General features: G+C 39.4%; 1 protein-coding gene across 4 annotated transcripts in view; it reads left to right on the forward strand.

Moving 5' to 3' along the window:
• Positions 1-25,643, forward strand: part of STN1 (STN1 subunit of CST complex) — a 38,049-nt gene extending 12,406 nt beyond the window's left edge. For 3 of the 4 annotated variants that reach the window (XM_033131120.1, XM_033131118.1, XM_033131117.1), the window contains exons 5-10: positions 1,097-1,255; positions 2,142-2,262; positions 3,600-3,774; positions 9,217-9,336; positions 11,877-11,949; positions 24,517-25,643. In XM_033131120.1, coding sequence (XP_032987011.1) covers positions 1,097-1,255; positions 2,142-2,262; positions 3,600-3,774; positions 9,217-9,336; positions 11,877-11,949; positions 24,517-24,674 — 806 coding nt within the window. In that variant the 3' untranslated portion in view covers positions 24,675-25,643. The remainder of the gene's footprint in view (positions 1-1,096; positions 1,256-2,141; positions 2,263-3,599; positions 3,775-9,216; positions 9,337-11,876; positions 11,950-24,516) is intronic. The other variant, XM_033131121.1, reaches the window with a different exon arrangement.

Raw genomic sequence — 25,643 nt, forward strand, 5'->3', positions numbered from 1 at the left:
ATCTTCCCTACAAATCTTTCAGAAATTAATATAAAGTGTTCAAAAGAGATGAAGGGCTTATACATAAAGAATACAGAGAGAAGATCATGTCATATAAAAACACATAGCCTTGCTGGCAGTTTAAAAGCAAAATAAAACATTATGGAATTATGTATTTTTTAAGGTATTAAAAATCCAAATAACTGAAGCCAGTGTAGGAGCTGCAAGCGTGCACACGAGGTTGGTGCATCTTATAAGAAGAGAATAGTTTGATTGTTTTTTTTCTGGCAAACATTCTGGCAATATGTAATGAGCTATGAACCTGTTTGTACTTTTCTATCCAGTAATCCCCAAAGAAAACAAAATAATTTTGTCTAGAGGGCTTAATTGTTTTCTTTCACAAATAGCTAACATTTATTGAATTTTTCCTATGGATCGGGTATTGTGTTAAGCTCGTGATCGTGTACATGATCATGTAACTTAGATCGTGCACAACTGTATATAAGGTGGACTCTGTTGTTTAAGTTTATAGTTTTAAGTGCATATGAGGAGGGTCCGGGGGGGTGGGTGGATATTCGCCTAGTTACCCAACAAAGATGAGAGGTAAGGGATTAGGGTATTGAGCACCTAGATGGGAAATCAGCCTAAGGTGAATTTGCCTCCCCCATAAACAGAACCACAGATAGACTTTTGGGTCCCTTTTCCCTTTATGCCAGACCTCTGTCTCCCTGCAAAGATACTTAAAAGGGTTGTTGAGAGCTACTGCCACCAAACCCAGCGGAACTCATGAAGGATTCAATTCAGAACCATGTAGAGCCCTTTGCACTGGTGATGCAGGGGTAGGAAAGAAGGTGGAGCCATATCAGAACTCGCCCACTTGGGTTGTCAAGTCTCCTCCTAGACTCTGTTACCTTCACCATACTTTTCAATAATTACAGCTTACGCCTTTTATTCAGTAGAGGATTTTGAAAGGTTATGCATATTTCCTGTAGTAGAGCAACTAATCAGAAGTAGAATAAACAAATGCCTGTGTTGGTGTTACCCCAAAGCTAGCTCACAAATGTGGTGGAGTGATTGCGTTACGCATTCTCTTTCCTTCTGACCCTAACAACTACAGCTGCTCCAAGTGCAAGACAGCTGAGCTTAACCTCACAGTTTAAGAAGCTGCAAGAGACCACTGAGCAGAGAACAAAGGTGGAAATTGGGGACGTTATCCGGATCAGAGGTTGTATCCGCACGTACAGAGGAGAGCGAGAAATCCATGCCTCTGTTTATTGTAAGCACAAGATACTTCTGCCAAATTGGTTGTTATTCTGGGTGTGTGTCCAATAAACTTGTTTAGCTAAGTCAAACTTCTAAAAAGTTCAAATAAAAAGATCAACTCTATTTAATGGAGGAAACTGTATTTCATAACATGCTTTCTTTAGAAAAGCAGCATTTCTTAAATTTATTTTGAAGAAAGGTAACTACAAATAAATTGGGAAAGAAAACAAATGATTTATTTAACTTTTTTTTTTTTTTTTTTTTTTTTTTTAGTTTCAGGTGAACAAAACAATGTAATAATTAGACATTTACACACCTCACAAAGTGATAACCCTCCTTCCCCAGAAAACAAATGATTTATTACTATGTATAGCTGGAAATTTTATTCAGACCACATAGTAGAACTTCTAAAGTACTTTGAAGTTCGAAAGTGTGAATCCATTTAGGGCAGATGTTCATATTCTTCAAAATGATGGAGGTTTTTTGAACACCATTGAGTTCATTAACTTGGAAAGAAAACAGCTAATCAGATATATGGCAGTCCTGTATCATCGGAGTGATGCCTTTTGCACTACTCCGGCTGGTTTTCGCTTGACAATCTGGTGGACAGCCCCTGTTGTCCACCACTCTAACAGATGAGTGAATAAGCTAATGTGCTTTCCCTAGTCCCAGTCTATTCCTGGCCAAGCCTGTGACACTTAGGGCATTGCGTTCCCTCTTGCTGGATGACTGCAAACTATTTAGTGCATCTAGACTGTATGATACTTGGGCACCCGCAAGGAAGAAGACCCTCCGAGTGCCTCATTTATTATACTTGTTGTCCTAGCGGCAATTTGGACGTGGGAAAGAACTGATCTCAGTGTAATTTCTGTGGCATATTTTCCCGTGTGGCTTCTTAGATAAAGTGGATGATCCAGTGTACAACATTCAAATTGCAAGGATGCTTGAGCTGCCCAGTGTCTACAGGAAAGTTTATGACCAACCTTTCCACAGCCCAACCCTAGAGAAAGAGGCACTAAGGTAAGTTATGGCCTGTAACTGCTGAAGATGTGACCACAGCAGTAAGGTCAGCAGGGGATAGCTCAGATGCTGGAGTGGCCCTGAGTTCAAATCCTGAAACTGTCAACTTACTCACTTTGAGGCTCTGGGCAAGTCTGCTCACCCTCTGTGTGCCTCTGTTGTCATCCCCATCCGTAAAGTAAAGATGTAGTAGTAGAGATGTTCTGAGGTTGTTGTGAGGAAAATATATGTGTAACTGGAATTCCTGAAAGAGTTGAGGGAGCAGAGAAAAAATATTTGAAGAAATGATAACTGAAATGTTTCCAAGTTGGATGAAAACTAAACTCACAGATCCAATGAGCCCTAAAGCAAAAACCCTGAAGAAAACTGCACTAAGGTGCATCATAATCAAAATACCTCACCATGACAGGTTGTAATAAAAACTACAAACACAATACCAGTCATTCTCTGCCAGAAATGATTTTACTCGTTTGTGTTGGGGGGAGAGAAACAGAAGGAGTAAAAATATATGCGCCTTTGCTAGTATCATGTTTCCCCGAAAATAAGACCTAGCTGGACAGTCAGCTCTAATGAATCTTTTGGAGCAAAAATTAATATAAGACCCGGTCTTATTTTACTATAACATAAGACCAGGTGATATAATATAGTATAATACCAGATCTTATATTAATTTTTGCTCCAAAAGACGCATTAGAGCTGATTGTCCGGCTAGGTCTTATTTTCGGAGAAACAGGTATATGCATCAAAGAACTCTGGGAGAAGACAGAATCAATAATAGCCCTTGTCAAGGGGGTGGGAACTGGGAGGGGGGTAGAAAAGAGACTCTTTACTATGTACCCATTAGTATTTTAAAAATATGTGTATGTATTATGTTTTCAAAAATTATATTTAAAAAACAACCCAAACTATAGACCTGTATAAAGTAAAAAGTGAAAGATCTCTGTTGTCCTGTTTCCTGTCTCAGAACCATGCCCCAGAGGTTACCATTGTCCATAGGTTGATGTGTATCCTTTCAATCGTTTTTCTTCTGTGCATACACAAGCATGAATATCCACCTATATATTTTGTGGGTTGTCATGTGCTTTTTTACAAAAGTGGGACCATACCTTACATACTATTTTGTAGCTTGACTTTTTTTCTTAAATCTATCTTGAATATCTTAGTTCCTCTCATTCTTTTAAACAACCGCACAATATTCACAGTGTGAATTGCCCTTTATGTCAAAAACAAGCATTAATATAGTTTTGCATTTCCTGGCTAAGGTTCTGTTTTATGCACACCCAAAAGGAACAGAAAACATGATAGTTTTCAGCGGGCCTTTTTAAACCTTTCCCCAGCAGCAATCCGAGCGCCCTGGACCTTTCCAGTCTCACGTGTTTGTTGAGTGAAAAAGTCAAAGAATTCCTTGTGAAGAACAGAATGCAAACCTTTTATCAGCAGGAGTTGGAAATTGTGGAGTCTCTGCTGTCCCTTGCCAATCAGCCCGTGATTCACAGTTCCTGCTCCGAGCAAGTAAGTGCAGCGTGCCTACGCAAGAATTCCAGTCCCTTGTCCCAAATCTGCAGCCAAAAGGTGCAAGTGAACGCGACTGTGGCATTAAGACTCACAGGGTGGACCCAGGGAATAGAAGTTACGGTTCTATCACGAGTCATGTCTATTCTGGCAAGATCACTAACCACTAAGAATTTGAAATGAGAATGGACCTGCCCTCTTCCCCTCCTAGTTTAATCTCATTAAGTTTACTTAATCTTTAGGTAGAAAAAATAATAATAGTCTAAGTTTCATAGTACTTAATTCTTAGTACTCATGGAGATGGGTATTTAATCTCAGTAGGAGACAAATGAGGAGGGAATAGATGAGAAGAGATAATTATCCTTCCAAGATTATTTATTGATCAGCAAGATGATTCTTAAATTTGAACCAAGGTTTTTAATGACTTGCTGCCTCTTCTTCTGAATAAGGTTAACCTATCACATTTTAGGAGTTTGAATAAAGACCAAGTTGTATTCAGTCTGGTTTATAAGTAAATATTTCAAGGAACACTTAAGTCATTTTTATTCTTCCTGGAAAGAGCTGTCCCCATTTTTTCAACCCTAGTGATACAGGTGAACTTAAGTTGTGTGGTGTTTACGTATTTGCTTGGAATTAAGAATTATTTGAGACTTTGGTGTTAGGCTTTCCCTTTCATTGCAATTCTTAGATTTTTATTGTTGTAATACTGTGTTTCCCCGAAAATAAGACCTCGCCAGACAATCAGCTCCAATGGGTCTTTTGGAGCAAAAACTAATATAAGACCCGGTCTTATTTTACTATAATATAAGTAAATACAAGACCCGGTCTTATTTTACTATAATATAAGACCGGGTCTTATATAATATAGTATAATATAATATAATGTAGTATAATACCAGTTCTTATATTAATTTTTGCTCCAAAAGACTCATTAGAACTGATTGTCTGGCTAAGTCTTATTTTTGGGGAAACACAGTATGACTCGTGTTTATGTATTTCATTTATTCCACCAGGAAATAACCTCTGCTTAAATGACACCTTCGTGGCCGCCTTGACCATCTACTCTGACAGCCCCCTACTTCCTCACTATGTTATCACCCCGTTTTTATATCATGATCTCACTGGTATCTATTTGTTCGCCTGCCTGTTCCTCCAACAGAATTTAAGTTCTCTAAGAGCAGAGGTCTTGTCTGTCTTCTCTGTGCTCTAGAACCAGTGCCTAGAACAGATCTGTCATAAAGTAGGTTTTAGATAATTATTATTATTTGTTAATTAAAGAATGATTTCTAAAGCTTCAAATAGCTCCTGAAAGTATCTAATTAAAAGTAATTTTCCTTCCCATCCTCCCTCTTACCCCCTCCCTCCAGAGACAAGGGCCATTACTAGTCTCATGAATATCCTGCTGGAGATAGTTTGTGCATATATAAACTAGAAGTAATTGTGTCCCCTTTTTTTACACAAATGGTAGCATGCTAAACAGTAGTCTGTACCTAGCTTTTCATTGAGTAATTTGTCTTACAGATCTTTTCCTAGCCGTACATATAGATTTGCCACTAATAATCTTTTGTTACGTGTCCAATAATTTAGGGTACAAACCTCCATTCCTGGACTGTGTAGGTGTTTTCTAATCTGCTGTTACCAAAAGGGCTGCTCTGAATACCCTTGTTAGGTAACATATATTATTCTTTGTGATTCTGGTGGAACAGACACCAGGTCCCCATGCAACTTCCTAGGCACGACCACTGCTTCTCAGTTTCATTCATGCACATAATTATCTCTTCCTGGCACCAGGCTGTGTGTCCAGTGACCCATGATTTCGTACACAGAGATGAGGGATATCATTTCAGGAAACACCAAGGCGGAGAGGGTCATGACTGGCCGCTTTGTCCTGTGCCACTGTTGCTTCTAAACAGTTGCAGCTCTCCAGCTGTCTGCTGACAGCAAGATTGACCTTTTTCCCATTTAATCATTTAGAGGCGGCTCAATGCCAAGTTGGCCTCCTAGGACTTCTGACCACTCTACTGGCATGTGTGGAAGGAAATTTTGAAGCTTAGTGAAGACCACATTCTTCCTGTGAACCAGCTCTTCTGCAGTGGCTATAATTAAGAGACTTGAGGTCTCAGGACTAAAACAATCTGTGGAGAACCTTTAGCATGATATTTTAAAAATGCTTAGAGGAGAAACTTACGATTGCCCAGTGCTGCATGTTTAAAAAGAAATGAATATTACTCTACATTTGTTTTGTCTTTGGAAACTATTTTTCCATCAATTATGAATTGTTCCCTCCCATGGCTCTGCTTGGGGGTGGGGGGGGGTGAGTGTCATTCAGCTGAGTCCTATTTAATAGAGCCTGGGAGGCGACGGATGCTTTACAATGATGGTGAAACCCTAGATCCTTTGGCACTTTGTATTGTCATACAGATGAAAGCATCTCAGAAAAATCATTGTGATAGTATTATAGTTGAGAAGCGGGGGAAGAGCGGATTTGAATGTTTCCCCTTTCTTTTTTTTTCGTAGCGGCCCTTCTTAGCAAATCCAGAAACCTGATAAGCAGGCCTTGCAAAACCATTGTTTCTTTGACAGCTATATAAATGTTGAGTTTGTTTGGGAATGAAGACTATATATATTTCAGAGATCCACCCAGTTCCTGACCTGGGATGAGGAGAGGCCTGCTAAAGCTCAGCACATTCAGCCAGTCAGTTTTTTTCCTCTGAGCAGTTTCGGTTTCCTGAATCAGATGAGTCTGTCATTGCTCTTTAGAAAAAGACAAGAAAGACACAAATCCCAGGCCAGGAAAAGCTACTGGCTGGAACAGATGATTGGAGGCTTTACCCTTGAGACGGTGTCTTTATAATCATCAGGGAGATATGTCCCAAGGTCAGCTGAGGCAAATGTTTTTGGAAAGGAGGCTTCGCATCTTGTTTACATTTACAGAGAGCCTCTTCTGTTGGGTCCTTCTTGCTCCCAGCTGACACTGAGCATTTAATTTCACAGGCCTAGCACTCTTTCTTCCTGCTGCTTGATCTTACTGAAATCTGGGAGGAGGAATCGGGCTTTATATATGGTCTGGGGATAACCAAACGTCATTTTTAATGACAGGAGTAGTCATGTACCAACATTTCTAGTTAGTTTCCAGTTTAGTTCTATCTTGGTAAGAGATGTAATAAACTCCACCCTTAGGATCCTTATACTAAATTGACTAAAGAAGACAAATCTATGAAGATTAGGTTGTTATAAAGTTTTGTGGGGGAGCTATATTTGGTTGTATTTCCCCGAAGTAAGAGCACTCACATATGAAATTAAAAAGAGCTTTGCCTGAAGCCCACCCCCAGTGAATAAAAAGATGTATGGCTGCGGATTGCTAGGTGAGGTGTTTATTCCAAACCCACCCAGATAGCTTTTCTGCCCATGAGTGTCGTCAAATATGTCTCAGTCTTATTCTCCCTTCAGAGAATGGGTGTTGTCATACCCTGGAATGGTTGTCAATTTTTAGGCCCTAATGTTCTAATAACCAGGTTCTCCAACTTGTTCTATTCAGGAAAAACTTAGACCCTTAAGAGTCTCAGACTCTCCTCTTCAGCCCAGGAGAACTCCTTTGTGAAACATTGCTGGGATCTATTAGATTAAAACAGTGCTAGATATGGTGATGGAAGGAGAACTGACTCTGGGTGGTGAACACACAATGGGATTTATAGATGATGTGATACAGAATTGTACACCTAAAATCTATGTAATTTCACTAACAATTGTCACCCCAATAAATTTAAAAATAATAATAATAAAATAAAATAAATTACAAAAACAGTGCTAGTTTGGGAGGTCTCTTCTAAAAAGAGAAGGTTTCTTTAGGGATGGAATTGTCAACCCTTAGGGCCATTTGGGGGTTTCTTTCCTGTCCCTGCTACTTTAAGGAAATGTCATCAACAAATCTCAAGCCCACTCTTTTTCAGCATCTCTAGGTGCTGCCCCAGACAGCCTACATAAATATCTTTCACTTTGTCTTCAAACACTTTTTTGGAAGCTTTACCATGTTTCTTTGGCGCTCTGATCTTTCTAATACCTTGACAAATTTCTCACATTAAAAATGGATCTGTACTTTGAAGGGCAATTGTTGTTCACCAGTTTGTTTTAGGAATGAACTGAAAATCTCCCCTGTAGTTGGGTATCTACTTCCATTCATTATATAAATGTTTTACTGGTCACCCACTGTGTGCCAGGGAGGAGATGGCCAAGATGAAATACAAAGTCCCCAATTCAAGAAGCACAGTCTAGTGAACCATGGTGCTACATAGCTGAAAACTTAGCTTCCTTGAGAATAAGAAATAGGATGATTTCATGATCTTTGTAGGCAGACCCATCTCTTACAGAAGGGAAGAATGTTGAAATTGAGGAGACAGCAAACTGACAGCAGCTGAGGTTCCTTCCACATGGTGGTCTTGCTTTACTCTAGGCCCCTGTCCACCTTCAGCCCACGGCCCCGCCTTTGACAGTTCTTTCTGCACACGGGTTTGCCATCATTGTTCTTCATTTAAAATAAGGAGACTCTAATACTTTCTACATGCTGGGATCCCCAACTTATTTCACTGTGTGTAAAATTCTTTGAAGTCCTTAGGAAGAGGTTGTATATAGCTACAACTTCAATGAAAAAAATGCACTAATCTGTATACCATGTTTTAGTTTTGTATAAAAAAATAAAGATTGTCTTCTTTGAGTTTTCCGTTTCATATCGTTGAGTTAAACAAATTAAACAAAAAAATCATAATGAGGGCTGGCCTGGTGGCTCAGGTGGTTAGGGCATCGTGCTCCTAACGCCTGAGGTCGTCAGTTTGCTTCCCACATGGGCCAGAGAGCTGCGCCCTCTACAGCTAAGATTGTGAACAACAGCTCTCCCTGGAGGTGGCTGCCATCAGCAGCCGGAGGTCAGCATGAGCTGCCGTGGGCTACCATGGGCTACCGTGTGCTGCCATGTGCTGCCATGAGTGGCCAGTGGCTAGCGTGAGTGGCCGGCAGCCATCGTGAGTAGCCGGCAGCCAGCGAGAGCTGCTGTGAGCGGCCAACTGAGGACTGGTGACCGACTGCCTCAGCCCGGGGAGGAGCGCAAGGCTTAATACCAGCGTGGGCCAGGAAGCTGTGTCCTACACAACTAGACTGAGAAACAATGGCTTGAATCAGAGTGGGGGGTGAGGTAAAAAAAGGAGGGGGAAATCATAATGAAGGTGTGGAACAGTTATAAAGCATTTATCCTGCCAGAGCAAACCTCCCAATCCTTCTTAAATACCACCCTGCTTAGGCTGGTGCATACCTGGATCTTTTTGACTCAGCACATAAAAAGCCCATAGGGTGAATTCATAAACCAGTTAGTCTAGGGAGTTGCTCTTAGGTGCTGTAAGATGAGAATTATTTCTTTCTTTCATTTTCCCCCCTTTTTTCTTCTTCCCACAGGCAGATTTTAAGAATGATACCACCTCCAAGGAAATTCACAGTATATTTAAGGATGCTATCAAGCTGCTGCAGGACAAAGGACTCGTTTACCAGAAAGATGGTTTTGATCAACTATTCTATGTAAGAGACCTACCACTTAATTATTTTCCTTCTTACCTTCCATTACAAATATATTTATTACTTAAGAATACCTGTTTACTGTTTTTCAAAATCAGTCATTAAGGAGGTACACAAAGTGAGGAGTCAAAATCAACCCTTATCCTTCTCCAAGGTACCACTTTTAACAGTATATCCTTCAAGACATTTTTCTGTGCATTTACAAATGCACACATATAAATATATGCTCTGTTGGCTTTTTTGTTCCACCAAAAAGAAAAAAAAGTGATCATTCTCTAAATTAGGATTTCTCAACCTCAGCACTATTTGGGCCGGATGATTCTTTATTGTGGGGGTCTGTCATTTGCATTGTAGGATGTTTAGCAGCATCTCTGTCCTTCACCCACTAGATGCCAGTATAGCACCCCACTTGTGGCAACCAAAAATGTCTCCAGACATTGCCAAGTGTCCCCTGGGACAGTTGAGAACCACTGCTCTAAATAATGCTCAGCAACTTTTTTTGACACCAAAATAGCACCTTACCACATCTTTCCATGTGAGTATTTATAAATCTACCTCATTCTTTTTGATATCTGTGTGGTATTCCATGTTAGGGGAACTTGCCATAAATATTTTAACCCTTTCTCTCTGATGGACATTTACGGTGTTTCCAACTTTTGCTCTCACAAGTAGTGTTGCTCTGGCTATTTTTGCACAACTATTTTGTGGACTAATGTAAGCATATCTGTAAGCTTAATTCTTAAAAGAGGAATTGCTGGAGCAAAGGGCATATCCTCTAAGCTTTTGGTTAACAGCATGATTGACTGCCCCACAGCTGTATCAGCTGACATTCTCAACAGGGGTACAAGTGCTTGCTTGTTTCATACTTGCAGAGTTAAAAGTTCGCCTCTCACTGCCTGCCTTGAATACTGGAGGAGCCAGGCTGACATTGGGCCTCCTCATGACCATTGATACCAGTAGCAGAGACCTGGCTGCAGCTATGAGTGACTCTCCTTGGACACAGATCAAAACCCTGAGGAATCCCACAAGTCTCCTTATTTACAAGCAGGATTCCTGAGGGGAAGTTTTCTTTAATAGGGGACATTTTCTTGATACTGATTTACTCCAATGATTCCCCATTTTAGAGCATTTTTTAAAATTAAGAGATGTTTTAACACGATTTGAATACTTTTGCAAAAGAGTATTCCAATCTCTATAAGGGTGAGTGCAGTCTACCCCTTCCCAGGATGGGGAAGCCTGGTGGTAGTTGATTGCCTCTAGTGAGATTGGAGAAGCTCACCCCGCCCCCACTTCCACCCACCCACCCACTTCCAGTCAAATTCCCCCTGGGAGGCTCTGGGGTCAGCCTCCTGGGTCTGTAGAAAGCAGCTCTTCCTGGGGAGCAGCAGGACCGTGGGCAGCAGTCCAGGACTGAGGCATGACAGGGCTGCGGCACTTCCTCCTGTGAATCAGTATGAGCTGGAATGGGGTGATCAAGCAATGATAGCTGTCTTTTCTTCAGCAGAACCACCCCCTTTCTCTGACTTCACTCCCCTTTTACCTCAGTGCCTGACCTTGTAGGTTTCTGTTTTCCTGAGAGCCTGGCCTCAGGGAAAGAGTTATCACAGTAATGTCGGTACTTCTATTTGTATAGCCTTGCCAGCTTTCAGCAGCTCTCACCACGTTTCCTTATTTAATCTTTACAATAACCTTGTGAGAAGGCAGACATTATCAGCATCTCCATTCTTCAGCCTGGTCATTCTATAAGTTCTATCAAACAAGCACTCCTGATTTAAGTGTGTCTTTGCATGCTACTTTTTACCCTTCCTTTCTTCCTCTATTTCCTTTTCTTTCTCTTTTCTTTCTTTCTTTCTTTCTTTCTTCCTTCCTTCCTTCCTTCCTTCCTTCTTTCCTTCCTTCCTTCCTTCCTTCCTTTCTTTCTTTCTTTCTTTCTTCTTTCATTCTTTCTTTTTTTCAATATAAGATTTACTATTGAACATAGAAGGAGACTCATTTGGTTGCCTATTGAGAAAGGATCCAGGTTAGGTTCGCCTTTGAAGACAGAGTTTTTCAGTGGATGGGCTAGATTTATTCTTGCTAGCTTTTCCTTACGGTCTTATTTATTTTGCTTTTCCTCATGGTTAAGAGAAACAATAAAGCTAATGAAACACAAAGCTGTGTCAGAACACAGAGGAAAGAATGCTGGGGTTGAGATCAGAGACTTGGATCACTTGTGCCTCCCTCAAAACTAGGACAAATAAGAGAAATTTTATGAATGTATTATGAATATTTCAGAAGAAAGTTGCTCCTTAGAAGTATTCCAGTTTCTCTTTACATCATGGCCCCAGTGAACCACCACCCGAGGTAGTGTGCCTCTGGGTCAGCTGCGAAGCAGTGAGCTGCTCAGGGACAGAGCTGCTCAGCAGGCCATGTATTGAAAACCACATTGTTGGCGTAGGGATGATGATTGTTATGAAATCTTTAGAAACTATTCTAAATACTAATTTGGGAGTCTGGATGACACAACCTTAATAACACTCTCTCAAACTCTTTTTCCTATTTAGGTAACCAGAGAAGACAAAGAACTGCACAGAAAGATCCATCGTATCATTCAAGAAGACTGCCAGAAACCAAACCGTAAGTGGTATAATTATAATGCATGTGTCCTGATGCATTGGAAGGGGAAGTTCCCTCCCAGAGAGCACTGGATAGAGAGTCCGGAGATGGGGGATTTCCCCAGGAGTGACTTGGAAGTGTGGCTGACTAACACATCTGCCATCTCGAAGCCTCAGGTTCCTTCTTTCTGAAGTGAGCATTAGGCTCGCACAGTTGTTCTAACCATCACTATACGTAAGATTAAACCTCGGAGCTTTTTTGAACATATGGTGTTCAGGTCCTACCCCTAGCGATTCTGATTCATGAGGGCATGGGGTAAGGGCATGACAGGTGAGCCCCTCAGGTGATTCTGATACAGTGAGGTAAGCCACTGGGCTAGAACTTTTCGATGTCCTTCTGGTTCTCATGGTCTCTCTGATTTGTGTCACTTCTTATTCTGCTCTTGCCCCTTATCTTTGAACCCAAACCTGAAATTTTCCTCTTTTGACATCAAGCCCTTCAATGTTGGGAGGAATGGTTCTAGACATTACAGTTTATGAACAGTGTAATTAAGTTATCTTGGAACCTGGTAATTTGCAAAAGAAATGGTTTAGAAAATAGTTAGTTTTAGTGGAGTTAGGTCAGCCCCTAGTGGTTAGAAATTCAAACTGGAGATAGTCTGACGTTACCATTTTCATTCTAGTTAGAAAGAGAAGAAAGCATTAGCCCTGTCGTTAAATCCTGTGTACGCTGATCAGTCTTAAAAGTGACTTTTCAATGTCTACCGTTTGCAAACGCGTTGATGACAAATGTTGGTGTATGTCAATAAATGGCATAAAAGAAAAGTGGAAACGCTTGTTAATGACCACAAGTCTCCTTCTCCTACTTTCTTTCTCTCCAGAGAAACCCACCTCCAGTCCTTTCAGCCCATACATCCCCGGGGTCTGGACCTATTCCAGGCTAAGTCACCGGTAGGCTGCACCAGGTCTCTGGTATGCAACCATATTTAGCCACTAAGAACCGATGAGGTCAGAGCCCAGATCTTAAACTGAAAGCAACCTATTATTTTAATGCAGGGTGTCTGGCTGTTGGTCACTTCATTCACAACAATAAGAACAAGTATCCTTTAGTTGGGAGGAAAAACCTGTCTGTCTACAATTTAAGGAGCCTTTAAGAACAGTGAAATGTGGGATTTCTCAACCAAAAAGGGATGAAAGAGATTGCTCCCCGTGTAACATTCCTGCACTCATCTTAGTCCACGCCACCTGGCCAGGTGCTTATTTTGATCTGCATTATGAATAGCGTGGATTGAAATAATCCAAGGGCCTAGTGAAGCAAATAAAAGGAATTTACACTTCATTTCTTAGGAGAACCAAATAGCCTCGGCGACCTGAGGGCCTGTAAAATGGCAGTTTTATATCTACTTCTAATCCAGCTTCTAATCCACTTCTAGGCCAGCTCCTGCTTGGTGAGTGTGTGTGTTAAGGCAGATAGTCTCTGTCACTCAGTCTATAAAGGGGAGCCTCTAAAAGCCATAAACCAATTCCCTGGAACTAGTAAACTCCCAGAAGCTGAATCCTGGAGCTTAAATAACTGAGAATGTCAATAAAAAAAACCTTACAGAGACTTAAACTCCCAGAAGCTGAAACCTGGAGCTTAAATAACTGAGAATGCCAATAAAAATACCTTCTAGGGGCTGTCTGAGAGTCTACTGCAACAACTCCTTTTCACAAGAAATAGCTAAGATATGATATAAAAAAAAAATTTTGAATAATATATGCACGTGATAAAAAGTCAAACAGTGTAGAAATACGTGCCAAAAAGTCAGACTCCCTTCCAGTATTGAACCCCAAGCTCTGTGTTCCCCTTTCCAAAGGCAGTGGTTGTTACTGGTTTCCGGCATATTCTTTTAGAGATGTTCTATTTACTTACAAACATATTTGTATTATTTATCCTTTATAAAAAGCACATGTAAAAGTTAGCATACAATACTCAGTGTCCCATGCCTTGTATTTTAAATCTAACATTGGCTTCTAGAGGTCATTCAGCAATAGTACATATAAAAGTGCCTTTAGACTTTTTAATAGTTGCACAGTATTGCATTATATATATAAATAGATATTCAACCACTTATTTAACCATTCCTACTGGACCTTTAGTTTGTTTGTAACCTTGCATACAAAAATATAGCATTGGAGTTTTTCCTTGTCAGGATGATTGATGGGAGAACTTAAAATCTTTAGTCATTTATGAGTATTTCAGCAAAGGTTAAACCTACAGTAATAAACGGAATGTAAATATGAGGCCTGTTTAGGTCCATAAAGCACTGATAGCACGCTTATCTAAAGATGGGCAGTGTGGCATAGTTGTAAAGAGCTGGGCCCTGGGGCCTTGTATGGGTTTGAATCCCACCTCTGACACTTTGCAGCTGTGTGACCTTGAGTAAGTCTGTGCCTCAGTTTCTTTATATGTAAAATGGGGATAATAATATTACCTACATGATAAATTGTTATGAGGATTAAATAAATTGGTGTTTTATAAAACTGTTAGGAAAATGGCAGATTAGGAAGCACCAGGAATCTCCCTTTCCACTTAGGCAGCCATCACATCTGTCTGATGTAACTATTTTGGAACTCTGAAGTCTGTTGAAGGTTTCCAACTTCCAGGGGAAAGCTTGGACAGTAAATTGGGGTTAATCTCAGCCGATTTGCAGCTCTTAGTAACAGCTACCCATCCCTGTCCCCAGCCATGTGGTGGGCAGCTGTACACTTGTTCCTGGAGCAGCTTGCACAGAACTTACAGGAGCTAGAGTGGGCAAAATTAACCCTGTCCTCCAAATATCAGGAATCTGTGCTCAGATTTCTGATTGCTACTTCTGATTACAGAGTTGCAGACAAAGAGGTGGGTAACCATTTTTGTTACATCTCCCCCTGCTGTTGCGAGTGGCTTCCCCAACAGTGTACTCAGTTCATAGGGATTTTAAAGTACTGATGTCCTTCTTATACCCCCCTTTCTTATTGTTTTTCCCCCATTTTGGGAGCCAGAAAAGAAAGACTAGTACATTCAAAAGCAACTGCATTTAGGGGAGAAATGACAAAGTGATGACACATGCCCAGAGAAAGATGCAGGCTCAGAAAAAGACCTGAGAAGACCTTAAGTTTACATCTTTGGCACAGAAATAGCCTACAACAATTAAAACAAACAAACAAACAAATAAAAACCTATAACAGAATACAGCAAACCCTAGGGAAGGGGGAGAATCTGATCCCCAGAATTACCACTTATGAGATTCAAATATCCAGTTTTCAACTAAAAATCACAAAACATACAAAGAAACCGGAAAGTATAGCCCATTTAAAGGTAAAAAATATATATCAACAGCAATTGTCCCTGAAAAAGACCTAATAGCAGATATACTAGACAAAGACTTTAAAACAACTGTTTTAAAAATGTTCAACTAAAGGAAGATGTAGAGAAAGTTAAGAAAACAATGGATGAAAAACATGAAAATAACAAATAGAGATAGAAAACTTAAAAAGAAACTAAAAGTTAAAATTCTGGAGCCGAAAAGTACATAACTGAAATGAAGAATTTAGTAGAAATGATTCAAAGGCAGATTTGGACAGGCAGAAGAAAGAAGAAACTTGCAGTTGAAGAAAAATAAACAGAGCCTAAGGGACCAATGGGACACCATCAAGTGGACCAACAGAGGCATTGTGGGAGTCCCAGAAGGTGAAGAGAGAAAGGGGCAGAGAGAGTATTTGAAGAAATAATGGCTGAAAACTGCCCTAATTTGATGAAAGACATAAATATAAATATCCAAGAAGGTCAATGAACTTCAAGTAAGATGAACTCAAAAAGGCCACACCACGACACAGTATATATAATCAGACTTCTGAAAGACAAAGAGAGACTCTTGAAAGCAGCAGGAGAGAAGCATCTTGTCACGTACAAAAGGGGTCATCAGTAAGATTAGTGGCAGGTTTCTCATCAGAACCTTTGGAGGCCAGCGGCAGTGGGCTGATACAGGCAAAGCGCTAAAGAAAAAAACGGCAAGCCAAGATCCGATAGCCAGCAAAGCGGTCCTTCAAAACTGAGGGACAGGGTGGCCGGTTAGCTCCGTTGGTTCGAGTGTGGTACTGATATCACCAAGGTTGCCACTTCGATCTCCACATGGGCCACTGTGAGCTGCGCCCTCCTTTAAAAAAAAAAAAAAAAAGTGAGGGAGAAATCAAGGTATTTCACAATAAACAAAACCTGAGGGAATTTGTTACCACTAGATCTTCCCTGCAAGAAATACTCAAGGAATTCTGGCAGGGTGAAATGAAAAGACACTGGACAGTAACTCAAAGCCATATGAGGAAATAAAGATCTCAATAAAGGTAAATACTTGGGCAATTATAAAAGCTAGTATTATTGTAACAATAGTTTTTAACTCCATTTTTCGTTTTCTATATGATTTAAGAGATTAATACATTTAAAAGAATTATTAGTTTATGTTCTTGGGCACACAGTATATAAAGATGTAATTTGTGACATCATCAACTGAAAGGGGATGGAATAGAACTGCTGTAAAGGAGCAGAGATTTTGTAGGTTAATCGAAGTTAAGCTGGAATAAATTCAAATTTGAGTGTTATAACTTCAGAATGTTAATCGTAATCCCATGGTAACCAAAAAGAAAATAGCTAGAAAATATATACAAAAGGAAATGAGAAAGGAATTTAAATATTTCACTACAAAACATTAACTCAATACAAAAGAAGACAGTCATGCAGGAGATGAAGGACAAAATGCTATAAGACATATAGAAGACAAATAGCAAAATAACAGAAGTAAGTTTCCCCTTATCAGTAATTACTTTAAATTTTTTATTGGGGAATATTGGGGAACAGTGTGCCTTTCCAGGGCTCATCAGCTCCAAGTCATTTTCCTTCAATCTAGTTGTGGAGGGCGCAGCTCAGCTCCAAGTCCAGTCGCCATTTTCAATCTTAGTTTCAGGGGGTGCAGCCCACCATGCCATGCAGCAATTGAACCGGCAAACTTGTTGAGAGCTCGCGCTCGAACCAACTGAGCCATCCAGCTGCCCCAGTAATTACTTTAAATATAAACAGATTAAACTCCCCAATCAAAAGATAGAAAATGGCAGAAGGGATAAAAAAAAAACACATGATCCAACTATATGCAGTCTATAAGAGACTTACTTTATATCTAAAGACACAAATCAATTGAAAGTGAAAGAATGGAAAAGATATCCTATGCAAATATTACCAAAAGGGAGCAGGGGTGCCTATGCTAATATCAGACAAAATAGACTTTAAATTAAAAAATGTCACAGGAGACGAGAATATTGTGCATTAATAAAAGGTTCACTACACCAAGAAGATACAGCAATTATAAACATTTATGTACCTAATGACAGACCATCAAAATATATGAAGAAAAAATTGGCAGGATTTGAAGGGAGAAATAGACAGTTCTACAATAATAGTTGGAGATTTCGGTACCCCGCTCTCTATAATGGATAGAATAATCAGACAGCAGATAAGGAAGGAAATTGAGAAATTAACACAGTAAATCAGCTAGATCTAACAAACATATACAAAACACTACCCAATAGCAACAAAATACACATTCTTCTCAAGTGTACATGGGACATTTTCCAGGATAGGCTATATGTTAGGCCACTAATTAAGTCTCAATACTTGTAGAGGTAAATACCATACAAAGTATTTTCTCTGACCACAGTGGAATGAAGTTAGAAGTCAATAACAGAAGTAACATTGGAAAATTCACAAATTTGTGGAAATTAACACATTTTTTTTTCTTTTTAGTTTCAGGTATACAAAACAACATAGCGATTAGACATTTATATGCCTCACAAAGTGATAACCCCAATAATTCCATTACCCATCTGACACTGTACATAAGTATTATAATACTATTGACTATATTCCCTATGCTATACTATATATCCCCATGACTGTTGTTTTAAAATTATAGTTGACATTCAATATTATATTAGTTTCAGGTGTATAGCACAGTGGTTAAGCATTTATATAATTTAAGAAATGATTCCCCCTGATAACTCTAGTACCATCTGACACCATAATAGTTTTTACAACATTATTGACTATATTCCCCATACCGTATTTCACATCCCCAAGACTTTTGTGACTACCAATTTGTATTTCCTAATCCCTTTATCTGTCTTACCCATCCCCACTGCCCTCCCATCTAGCAACCATCAGTTTGTTCTCTGTATCTATGAGTCTATTTCTGTTTTACCTGTTCTTTAGATTCCACATATAAGTGAGATCATATGGTATTTGTTTTTCTTAGTCTGACTTACTACACTTAGTATAATATCTTCTAGGTCCAGCCATGTTGTCGCAAATGATAAGCTTTCATTCTTATCCAATTGTCTATTGATGGGCATTTCGGTTGTTTCCATATCTTGGCTATTGTAAATAGTGCTGCAGTGGGCAGAGGAATATATATATCTTTCCAAATTACTGTTTTGGATTTCTTTGGATAAATACCCTAGAGTGGAATTGCTGGGTCATAAGGTAGTTCTGTTTTTAATTTTTTGAAGAACCTCCAAACTGTTTTCCGTAATGGCTATACCAACTTGCAGTCCCACTAACAGTGCACAGGGGTTTCCTTTTCTCCACATCCTTACCATCACTTTTTGTTTTTTGATTTATTGATGAACGCTTTTCTGACAAGTGTGAGGTTTTTATTTTCATTTCTCTGATTAGTGGCATTGAGCATCTTTTCATATGTCTATTGGCCATCTGTATGTCCTCTTTGGAGAAATGTCTATTCAGGTCCTCTGCCCATTTGTTAATTGGATTGTTTGGTTTTTTTGGTGTTGAGTTGTATGAGTTCTTTTATAAATTTTGGATATTAACCCCTGATCGGATGTGTCATTGGCAAATATCTTCTCCCATTCAGTAGGATATCTTTTTGTTTTGTTGATGGTTCCCTTTGCTATGCAAAAACTTTTAGTTTGGTGTAGTCCCATTTGTTTATTTTTTCTCATGTTTCCCTTGCCCGAGGAGATATATCAGTAAAAATATTACTAAGGATAATGTCTGAGAGTTTGCTGCCTATATTTTCTTCCAGTTTTATGGTTTGGGGTCTAACATTTAAGTCTTTAATCCATTTTGAGTTTATTCTTTTATGTGGAGTAAGAAGGTGGTCCAGTTTAATTTTTTTGCATGTATCTGTCCAGTTTTCCCAGCACCATTTATTGAGTAGACTGCCTGTATCCCAATGTATATTTTTGTTTCCTTTATCATAGACCATATGGGTATGGATTTATTTCTGGGCTCTCTATTCTGTTCCATTGATCTATGTATCTGTTTTTGTGCTAGTACCACACTGTTTTGATTACTATGGCCTTGTAGTATAGTTTGATATCAAGTAGTGTGATACCTCTAGCTTTGTTCTTCTTTCTCAATATTTCTGTCGCGATTCAGGTTCTTGTTTTATGGTTCCATATAAATTTTAGGATTATTTATTCTAGTTCTGTGAAAAATGTCATTGGTATTTTGATAAGGATTGCATTGAATCTATAGATTGCTTTAGGTAGTACAGACATTTTAACTATGTTAATTCTTCCTATCCATGACCATGGTATGTGCTTCCATTTATTTGTATCTTCTTTAATTTCTCTCTTCAGTGTCTTAAAATTTTTCTGAATACAGGTTTTTTATTTCCTTGATTAAATTTATTCCTAGGTTTTTTGTGTTTTTCATTTTTATGCAATTGTAAATGGGGTTGTTTTCTTAATTTCTCTTTCTGGTAGTTTGTTACTGGTATATGAAAATGCAATGAATTTCTGAATGTTAATTTTGTATCCTGCTACTTTACTAAATTATTTTTCTTGTCTGATTGCTGTGCCTAGGACTTCCAGAGCTATGTTGAATAAAAGTGGTGGAAGTGGGCATCCTTGCCTTGTTCCTGATCTTAAAGAGAATGCTTTTAGCTTTTCCCCATTGAGTGTGATATTAGCTGTGGGTTTGTCATATATGGCCTTTATTATATTGAGATATGTTCCCTCTAGCTCCACTTTGCTGAGAGTGTTTATCATAACTGGATTCTGGATTCTGTCATATGCTTTTTCTACATCTACTGGTATCACCATATGATTTTTATTTTTCATTCTGTTTATGTGGTGTATCACATTAATTGATTTGCGGATATTGAACCAACCTTGCATACTGAGAATGAATCCCACTTGATCATTTTAATTATTGCTGAATTCAGTTTTCTAAGATTTTGTTGAGAATTTTTAAATCTATGTTCATCAGGGATACCAACCTATAGTTTTCTTTTTTTGTAATGTTTTTGTCTGGTTTTGGAATCAGGGTAATGGTCAACTCATAAAATGAGCTTGGGAGCCTTCCCTTCTCTTGAATTTTTTGAAATAGTTTGAGAAGAATAGGTGTTCATTCTTTTTTGAATGTTTGGTAAAATTCACCTGTGAAGCCATCTGGTCCAGGACTTTTGTTTGTTGGGAGCTTACAGATAACTGGATTTTGTTAACTGTAATTAGTCTGTTCAGATTTTCTGTTTCTTCCTGATTCAGCCTTGGAAGATTGTATGCTCTAGGAATGTATCCATTTCTTCCAGATTGTCCAATTTGTTGGCATATAGTTGCACATGGTATTTTCTTAAAATTTTTTGTATTTCTGTGGGGAACCTTGTCTCTTCTCTTTCATTTCTGATTTTATTTATTTGAGTCCTCTCTCGTTTTTTCTTGATGAGTCTTGTTAAGGGTTTGTCAACATTGGTTATCTTTTCAAAAAACCAGCTCTTGGTTTCATTGATCTTTTGTTGTTTTTTAGCCTGTATTTCAATTATTTCTGCTCTGATCTTTATTATTTCCTTACTTGTACTCACTTTAGACTTTGTTTGCTGTTCTTTTTCTTTAAGTGTAAAGCTGGACTGTTTATTTGAGATTTTTCTTGTTTCTTTAGGTAGGCCTGCATTGCTATGAATTTCCCTCTTAGGACTGCTTTTACTGTGTCCCATAGTTTTTGGGTCATTGTGTTTTCATTTTCATTTGTCTCAAGGTATCTTTTGATTTCTTCCTTGAGCTCATTGTTGGCCCATTCCTTATTTAGTAGCATGTTATTTAACCTCCAAGTGTTTATGTGTTTTTCAGTTTTTTTTCTTGTGATTTATTTCTAGTTTCATACCATTGTGATTAGAGAAGACACTTGATATAATTTCTTAAATTTATTGAAACTTGTTTTGTGGCCTAACATGTGGTCTATCTTGGAAAACGTTCCATGTGCTCTTGAAAATGATCTATAGTCTGCTGCTCTGGGGTGAAATGCTCTAAAAATATCAATTAAGTCCATCTGGTCTAGTGTGTTATTTAAGGCTGCTGTTTCCTAGTTGATTTTCTGTCTGGAAGATCTGTTCATTGGTGTCAATGGAGCATATAAGTCCTCTACTATGATTGTGTTACTGTCGATTTCTCCCTTTACATCATTCAGTATTTGTATTATATACTTAGGTGCTCCTGTGTTGGGTGCATAGATGTTTACTAGGGTTTATGTGCTTTTGTTGAATTGATAAACAACACATTCTTAAACAAGTAGTAGATCAAAGAAAAAAAATCAAAAGGGAAATTAGAGAATACTTAGAGATGATTGAAAACAAAAACATAACATACCAAAACTTATGGGACACAGCAAAAGTGGTGCTTAGGTGAACTTTATAGCTATAAACATATTAAAAAACAAGAAAGATGTCAAATCAACAAACTAACTTTACAATTTAAGGACTAGAGAAAGAACAAACTAAATCCAAAACTAGCAGAAAGAAGGAAATAATAAAGATTAGAGCAAAGATAAATGAAACAGAGAATAGAGAAAAATCAATGAAACCAAAACTTTGTTCTTTGAAAAAATTGACTTATATCCTACCTATAAAGCAAGTACATTCTGTAATTTTCTATTTTAATCTGTTTGGTAAGAAAAAGAATGCTAATCACAAGCCTTCGGCTAGATGGGCTAAAAGAAAAAGACTCAAATTGCTAAAACCAGAAATGAAAATGAGGACATTAGTACTATTTCTATAGAAATAAAAAAGGACTGTAAGAGAATACTGTGAATAACTGCATACCAACAAATTGGGTAACCAGATGAAGTGGACAAATTCCTAGAAACACAAAACCTACCAACACTAAATCACAAAGAAATACAAAGGGTCAGAGACTATCACAGGCAGCGAGTCTTGAGCTAACAAAGACTTGCTAAATTCTGACCTCTAGTGGTTCTGTCAACCTATTATTCCTCCCAGTTGGGATTACTGTTGAAAAACGGCACCTTCACTGTCTCCACATTTCCAGTCTGTTTCTTCAATATTCATTCAGTAAAGATTTCCTGAACACCTACTATGTATATAGCACCTACTATGTGTAAAGAGATTCAACTGGTAGTTAAAAATCTCCCAACAGAGGAAAGCCCTGGACCTGATGACTTCACTGGTGAATTCTACCAAATATTTAAAGAACTAATACCAACCCTTCTCTCCATGTAACTGGAAGGCTACTTTGTGAACAGATGACTCTGACAGCCAAATGGCCTTTCTGAAGAAATAGTTTAAGGCCTTTGTCAACATCGTTGCTAAGGGCTCCACATATGCCTGTAAGTCATCTTGAGCCCTGAGCATGAGCATCCCAGCCTTATAAGAACGAAGATTAAAAGACAAGCAGTGCTGAAATTCCTGGTGCTCCCTCTGCTGTGTGCGGGCCCAGTTTGGTTGGAGTTCTTCTCCACCCTCTGCCATCAACTCTTCTCAGGACAAGTTGAAGCTTCGTTAGCATAGGAACTAGGTTATGTACATCTTCTTAGGTTATGTCTATGATGATAGAATTATAGTAATTCCCCATATAAGAAGCACCTACCATGGGTCTCCATTCATCCACACAACCACTGGTGAATTAAGTGATTTTGTTCCCATTTTACAGATGAGAAAACTGACTATGAACCACTTTGCCCTAGTCATAGAGTCCAGAATTGAATTCAGGTCTGTTGGACTCCAGAGTCAGCTCTCCATCTGTACTCTCTATGTGTTTCTCCTTACTCAATGCTATACACATAGTAGGTGTTCAGGAAATCTTTACTGAATGAATATTGAAGAAACAGACTGGAAATGTGGAGACAGTGGAGGTGGCGTTTTTCAACAGTAATCCCAACTGGGAGGAATAATGAGTTGACAGAACCACTAGAGGTCAGAATTTAGCAAGTCTTTGTTAGCCCAAGACTGGCTGCCTGTGATAAGTCTCTGACACTTAGAGCTGGAAAGGACCTCACAGGTGCCCCCTTCCTCCCCAGCCTCCCTCTCCATAGGTGAGAAAACTGAAGCTTAAAAATACTATGACTTGCCCAAAGCCACAAAGGTGTACTGACTGCCAAGCCATGCTTTGCCCAACACCACCGTACCTCTTTGAGCACCTTCCTGGAGCCTAAAACATTTTATCATCTGAAAACAACTGTGGAGCAGTGCTGTGGAGCACTGAACTGTGAATTCAGTGACTGTGGAGCATGAGAAGCCAAGCCTGGCCCTGCCGTGGGGCTTTAAAGTGATAACTAGGAAAGATTTGTTTTCAGTAGTGCAGTTTGACTTTGACTCAGAGTTACAAATGTATTTTACATCATGATCCAATAAATTATATAATTATAATACATTAGATAGATAGATAGATAGATAGATAGATAGATACAGATATAGCTATAAATCACATACATAGAAATAAAGTTTCACACCTACAATGTGAAACTTATCCTACCTACAATGCAGTGCCTCCTGTGATTTTCTATTTTAGTCTGTCTTAATCTATTTGGTAAGAAAAAGAATGTTGATCACAATCCACTAAATTGATTTCATTGTCCTCTATTTGTCACAACTTCAGTGTGCACGCCACTACTCTAAATCATTGATTTCAACTAGGAAAGAGGTTACTAACCCTGAGCTTTCATCACTGTATACCAAATGCTCTTACTTTTGGGTAGAGGGTTAGAAGTTTTTAGAACACAGCCGTCACAGACAAGACTTCCTAGAAGCAGAGAGGAATGAGAACAGGCCACAGGTAGAACTCCCTTCTTCACCGGCAGTCCCGTCAATCAGGCCTTATGGGAAAGAATATGGAGGTAAACCGGCTCCACTGTCCACCTCAAGTGATCTTCCACTGGGGAAGCTAAGAATTCAACATGAATGCACCCACTTAGACATGTAATTGCATTGGCGGAAAAAGATGATCAATTACTAAAAATATATTAGATTATTGATATTAAATTATTGGCTAGAGGTCCTTGAAGGTTGAAGTGAGTCCCTGAGCAGTGGCTCCATGTCAGTGTGGTGAAATAACAGGCCTGAGAACGGGTTTTTTTGTTTTGTTTTTGCTGATAATCTACACCAGTGCATCTCCAACTTGAGTGTGCGCAAGAAGCATCTGGAGATCTTAGTAAGATGCAGGTTCTGATTCAGCAGATACGGAGAAGAGCTTCCCTTTAGAGGGAAAGGACAGAGGAGAGAGAGGAGGGTCTGACAGATGTGTCTAAGCTTAGACAACTGCCTTTTTCTTGCAGACGCGGAGAAGGGCTGCCACTTCCGGCACATCTTGGCCTGCGCTCGCCTGAGCCTTAGCCAGGGCCTGAGTGAGCCTGTGCTGCAGCAGGTGCTGGAGCTGCTGGAGGACCAGAGTGACATCGTCAGCACAATGGAACACTACTACGTAGCATTCTGAGGACAGGCCACGGGCAGGCGGGGCCAAGGAGAAAGACCAAGTGGTGTTCACTGCCAGGCTCTGATTTGAAACATCATGCAGACGCTTATGGGTCTGGAGGCAATTAGTTCATAATCAACTATGAAATGTGGTCATTTGAGGAATCGAATTTGGCATGCATTCTGTAGGCTTCCTTCTACCTGCTGTATCCTTGGGATAAAATGACTTTTATCTTAGCCACAACATACAAGAAAACCCTCCCCGTTGATCTCCTGACTGGAATGGGCATCATTCCTGCAGCAGAAGGAGAGGAGACACTGTTAGTGGCTGAAGCGGTGTGTGTGGATGAGGCTTTATGGAGGCACATCACAGAGTACAGCCCATGGACTGCAAGAACTGAAGAGCATACAGCCAGATCGCACAGATCTAACACTTTTTAAAATTTTAGGCTATCAGGAACAGTCTTGTGGGCCTGTCTTGATGGTTAAGAGCCCAGCATAGGGGACCAGCTCTTCCTAGATGACTGTTGCTGACCTGTGATTTCCAAGGGTCAAGCACCAGTGGTGGGTCATGAGTCCTAGGTGAAATGCTGTTTACAGACCTACCCAGAGATGGGAATAAATGGATCCAAGGCACGGCTTTGTGTTTATCAATTTCCTTATTTTCCTTCTGAATTGAAAGATGTCTCAATACATTTCCCTGCACTTGAGGACATGCGTGACTAAATACATTGTCCTCTAATCCCCTGAAGTTCCCAGAGGCTTTCAGCCAATTGTCTGGTGGTGGTAGATACTACTTTCCAGGTTACCATTGAATGTGCAAGACCTCCTGACACCATCCAAACAAAGACTCTGTATGTGCCCAGACAGGTGATGGAGGCAAACTTCTCGGAATGACGAGGTAAAGGGAAAAAATCTGAGTCACGTAGTAAGCTTGTTCTAACAGCAAGATGACAAATCCAGCTAGCAAAAATAAAGTGTGGAGAAAGAT

The sequence above is a fragment of the Rhinolophus ferrumequinum genome, chromosome 16 (assembly GCF_004115265.2).
Source record: "Rhinolophus ferrumequinum isolate MPI-CBG mRhiFer1 chromosome 16, mRhiFer1_v1.p, whole genome shotgun sequence".
Lineage (NCBI taxonomy): Eukaryota > Metazoa > Chordata > Mammalia > Chiroptera > Rhinolophidae > Rhinolophus > Rhinolophus ferrumequinum.